Here is a 6,002-nt window from a genome sequence, read left to right on the forward strand (position 1 = left end):
TTTTGTTCTTTTATTGTCTCACAATAGCATTAAAGGAAGTGTGTTTCTGTGGATGGTGTAAAAACAAATAAATACTTAGTTTAGCTAAATGTTTTTGTAAGTATTAGGAACTGAGGGTAATTGAGTTGCCTATATAAAAATGATTTTAACAAGATGCAAAAGCTGACTACTGCTGTGAGATTTGTGTAGTCAGCAAAAAAATTTGCTTTAAAAGTTCAAAGCTTTTAATCACTAGATATGTCTACACGTTTATTTGTTACAATATGTTTTAAAAGAAATAAATAAACCATTTTTATTATTTTAAGTACATGTTTTGTTAAAGAAAAGATATTGATGTCTAGGAAGTACCCAAATTAGTACCTGTCTAGTGTCTATATACTTAAACAAAAAAGGTGAATTTACTAAATATTTTTTTTGTTGGGATTGTTTTTATAGTAATAGATACTACACATTAATCTTAATCAGAATTATTTTATATATATTATAATTAATTAATTATATAACTGATTATTATAAAATAATAATATGTAAAATTTCACACATTGTATCTGGCTGTAAGGACCAAAACTTTTAAAAGTGGCAGAGATTCAGCATAATATTTTAACTCTTGATTTGACTAATAAAACTTGATATTATTGTTATTGTAAGTAAATAATTCTATTTTAATCATATTAGATTGTTTTATTACAACTCCTACCCGGGTGTGATTGTAATCGGCATGATTATAGAAAAACTTTTGCAGATTTGATCGCGAATTTAGTGTAATTTTGACTTCCACCGTTTCGAAGATTTTACAGCCTATATTGGCAAAGGGTTTTACTTCAAAGTTTAAAATTTGTCGTCCTTTTTTTAATTGTTAAAATCTTTGTGGTAAGAACTAGTTTTTTTTAGCAATAAATTACAATCTAGTTTATAAGACTAATAAGTAATATTATTCTAACTTAATTTTCTACATCTATGTCTAAGAAACCATCAGTTCATTTTAGACCATTTGAAGTTCCTATAGATGCGCAGAGCATTGACCTTGTACATACGTTCATACAATTGTGACTTTACCTAGGTATGCCTGCCTTTCTATCACAGATGCGTGACCTATGCACAGAACGATGCGAAGGTGAGCTACGAAAGTACGCTCGATGTACTGTGAGCGACGACTCGTCTATAAAAGTAGTGAGGGGAAACGGATAACAATATAAGCATCCATATCATTATTTGTATGGTAGAGCTAAGCAGTAAGCTGTAGACACATTTGTCTACATAAATGGACAGAATAGATCGGTTTGTTACCACTATCTCGTAGAAAACTAAATTGAAATAACAGTCTCTTGTTGCGTTTCGTATGATGAAACGTTTCTGAACTTACATACGTAGGATATTACTTACTCTAAGGAAACCTTTATCCATATCCTGTTACGATAAAACAAGTTCTTTACCATTTTTTTGATTGCAGCTATTTAGAAAACGTAGAGACCATTGAAATCTTACGTGACCTCCTTATTGCCGGACTGCAAGCAATATTATAAAAACAATGCATCTTTTCCTTTTTTTATTTAAAAATGACGCTTCGTTGAACCCTTTTCCGCTAAAGCTAACGGACCTAAATCGTGACATTAAATCATTCTATTTTGCGCGCACGGTTTGGTGTATATTGGATTTCTCACGGAAGTAGGTAGATAAAATAAATGTAGGCAAAATTTATAAAAATCAAAATCGTTTATTGACATGTTACAATTTCAAGACAATAAAGTTTACTTTTATAAACATACTTTTCTCTTAATATTTAAGTAAAATAAACTTAAGAGTGAGTAGTTTACATTTTATAAACAATTCACATTTTTCGAACAATGAAATATGAAATAAATAAATAATCATTTGATTATTAACAAAGCAAAACAATTATTTTCACAACTATTTTTTAACTTAAAAAAATAAACTTTTATCAGTGTTTTTTCTTTAACGTTTTACATTATAATTAAAAATACAACCTATAATAAAATTAATTTGTTCCGTCCTGTCTTTTGAACAAATATCACATTGATGATTTTTTAAGATTTTTTCATTTAAAACGGTTTTATAATGTGAATATGACACGTTATATTGCTTACAAAATTAGATCACGTTGTCCCTTTTAAATCATCATAAATAACCTATGGTTCAACAAAGGTTACCAGCATAATACATTCATTTAATTTTGGCGGCTCTGCTCGTATAGGTATTATGCGTTAGCAATGGAATGAACTTTTTGCTTAATTAAAAATCTATCTTTTATATACAATAGGTACCAGTTACCAACACATGAGTACTACAGGCGATATTTTAATATTACTATTAGGTTTTCGCCTATTCCTACCTACACTAAACAAAGAAAGTAATAGTTGATAATTTGATGACAAATACATTAACATAATTAGTAAGTATTACCTTTTATAAATAATGTTAATGAATGTTGTTATAATGCTATTATTCTACTTACCGGAAATATCTATAGACTTCGCTGGAATGCGTCTGAGATTGTACCGTTGTCTACGCAGGTATTTGTTTATCGTGTGACGTCATCGTGACAAGTCTATAGACAAATTTACAGCTTGTAATGGTAAGCAGAAAGTTACTCACTATGATAACTTTCTAATTACCTACATCTACATAAGTAATTAATTAATGAATCTTTTCTACTTAACACTCTCACCTTTGGAAAGAATACTTTTAAGTCGCTTCGAGCTGTTAATAACAGTAAGAAAATATTAAAAGTATAATCTGCCTCTGAGTCATCCATTGTTACGTGAATTAGACCTATGACATCATCATTATTAACAAAACATGTATTGTCTCTGTGTCTGTTGAGAATTCCGTATTAATTTCATCCAGCAGTCAATAAGGAACACCTACATAGAAATACGTATGTACTCAGTGTACAAGGTAGGTACTTATATACGCAGTTTAAAAAATATTTACGTACACAAATCTGTTTTAATACAAAATAGAAAATTAAATGTTTGTTTTACCTCAATATAAATTAAAAATCAATCATATCTTTTAAATTATATAGTTTACAGCATAGTTATAAACTTTGGCACTTATAGTTTAGAGCAACTGTAACTAAGTTGAGTATAGACCGAGAGTATGAAATAGGCATACAATAATAGAAGTGTAAATCTGTATATAAATCTGAGGCAGTGAAGTTTACATAGTAAAATGTATGTTATAAATTTTTTGGTATTCTAAAAATATTCAAAAATTCAAGATTTACAACATTGTTATAGGCTGTTAGAATAAATGGTAAACATTGTCACTACTGGATGAGAAAGGATGTTTCTATATAATCCAACACTAAATATTGCCACTATTATATCATAAAACGAGAAATATTTCATTATTTTTCATCAATATCAAAATAATAATGACACATACATATTTAAGTATGACCACAATGTATTATCATTGTTTTTCTAACCTGATAAAAAGATTGATTTTCGGTCTGATATGATATGATTTAATATCTAAATAAACCAATCTATTTTGAGTTAATACCTGAAACTCAATTGATTTTGCATATCACAGATACATTCTGGTACATAAGGCACATTTTTCACTCGTCAACCCAATTGGGGTGTGGGTTATATGAGGTGAAAGTTGAAAATTTCTATGAACATAACAGTATTTGTCTACAAATAGTTTCATAACTTTCTAATACAAGCAGATGACAATACAAATTAATGTTTATGAAATTAATGATATTAGTAGTATTACATTGCACTTCACTTGAATTAACTGTATTTAAAACGAATTGAAATTAAATAAATCAAACAAGCACTATGTTAATAACCATAAATAATGTAAAGAAAATAGTTAATAAGCACAAGTTTCAAACAATTATCAATATTACACCAATATTGCAAAGAATCAGGCTTGCCACATCAATCACACGCGATCGTGAAATAGATAAAGTACTGGATCATAAATTTTTTACTCAATTTTTAAGTTACTTGTTTCGAATATGCATGCTATTGTTTCTGACATAAGGGTTTTGCAAGATCCTAGGTGTAGTTTCCATCACTCTCAATAGTAATTCATCCAAATAGTTTTCTAAATCTTTGTTTTTCTTCTTTTCTGATTCAACATCCTTTTGTAAACTGTATATCAAAATGATAAGATCTTCCCGTGATTTTCCGTCAAATTGTTGCAAAATTGTTTTAGGTATATTATTGTATGCAGGGTTTATAGTGTCTTCTTCAACAATATTTTCTTCACCTACAATAATACGCTCCTCAAGTAATTTTTTAGGTTTATTACTGTTGCCAAATTTCTTAAAGAATTTTGGACTGGGCTTTTCTTTAAGTGAACTTGGGCTATCAAGCTTTTTGTTTCTTTCAAGACTTGAAGACTTTTCCCTGTCAATTGCCAATTGACTGGTTGATTTTCTCGGTAACAGTTTTTGTGACCATTCATCATTAGAATCCATTGTTTGAGCGGGTAATTGTGGAGGTGAAAATGTATCAAGGCTTAGGCGGACAGGTTTTTGTGGAGCAGTTTTTTCCGGGATTGCTAAAGTGCTGCTGGTAGACCGTCTGAGAAATTCACCTCCGCCTAGGTTTTCGAGAGATGCATTTACGGGGGATGGGGTGTATTTAAAGCTTCGAGGTGCATAGCTTGTTTGAACATTAAGTGAACTGCCTGAACTTTTGTGAGACAAATCATCAAAAGCAAACTCATCATCATCTTCACTGATAACTCCTGGGTCTGCTTCACCTTGCAATCGCTTTGGAGTGGAATGATCAGGAGTAGATAGGGCAGAACTCTTGAGGTTGCCAACACTACCACTTAGAGATGATGAATCACTCTTTTTTTCTTTTTTATTATTCAGATTAATTTTTGACCCAAGGTTTTTGGCAAACTTTTTGATGCTCTTCCGCTTTTCAATACTGCCAATGCTCATAAGACTGCCCCCGACATTTTGGGCTAGACTAGAGAGCGATGCTCTGTGCTTATCTTTCTTACTGAGATCAGTTAAGCTTCCCTCTTTCACGGTGAAGCCGATTTTAACTTCTAATTCACCCCTGTCTTTATCATTTTCTTTGCCTGCTTTTCCTTTGAGTTTAAACAATCTGTTCCTGGGCCGCTCGTATACATCGAGGTCTTTTAACGGAATCGATACTTGACCTAGTAAATGATCTTTTACGAAATCTTCGTCGTAAACTTTCAGCACAATCTCTGCGGTATTTCCTTGCGAAGGTATACGTAGTTCGCACTCCTCAAGCCATTCTACATTTTGAGTGGCTTTATGTTTGACGGAAGTTTGGAATTTTTCTTTACCGAGGGCAATGGTAACAAAACAGTTATTTGTACCATTTTTACCTTTTATAAGAAGTCCACGAGCTCTTTGGACGGTTACTTGCACGTGAGTAGGATCCCACATTATAAGCGTATTAATGAATCACTGACACATCTACAGTTTTAAAGAAATCATTTAATTTTCATCAAAAATATTGTAACAATGAAATGTCGACCCACCCTGACGATATCCGTCATTCAAATTTTATAGTGATGGGTTATGGGCATCGAGTAACGCTGACATAGACATTGATGTTTTATCGATAGTGACCATAGAAGCGTACGAATCGAGTGTTTCTTCTATAATCAACGAATCGATTGTATAAATAAACACAGATGACAGCACCATCTATTGTGAATAGTGTAAATCTTTTATCTACATACTTATTATTTTTTATTTTCATAGTGTATGCATACGTATTATAATTCATAATATAATATGATCTCAGCAGGTTATGACCCAATGGGCTCCGCGCGCGTGAATGACTTTTTGGGAATAAATCCCCACTGCGTACCATTTCAGGATAAAAGTAGCATACATAGTATAAAGATAGTAAGTATCAGATAGTTTATTATTTTCTATGATACACTGATATGTGATACCCTAGATTAACATATTATTATTATATTTGGAAATGTTTTTATTTCGCAGATAGACTGAAATGTAGACAATA

General features: G+C 31.1%; 1 protein-coding gene across 1 annotated transcript; it reads right to left on the minus strand.

Annotated features, from left to right (window-relative positions):
* Positions 1-2,059: 2,059 nt before the first annotated feature.
* Positions 2,060-5,547, minus strand: LOC115444967 (rab11 family-interacting protein 2). Its single transcript, XM_030170991.2, has one exon. It carries the CDS (start codon positions 5,411-5,413, stop codon positions 3,980-3,982), a length of 1,434 nt encoding a protein of 477 aa, XP_030026851.1. The 5' UTR covers positions 5,414-5,547; the 3' UTR covers positions 2,060-3,979.
* Between the last annotated feature and the right edge of the window lie 455 nt (positions 5,548-6,002).

The sequence above is a fragment of the Manduca sexta genome, chromosome 25 (assembly GCF_014839805.1).
Source record: "Manduca sexta isolate Smith_Timp_Sample1 chromosome 25, JHU_Msex_v1.0, whole genome shotgun sequence".
Classification (NCBI taxonomy): Eukaryota; Metazoa; Arthropoda; class Insecta; order Lepidoptera; family Sphingidae; genus Manduca; species Manduca sexta.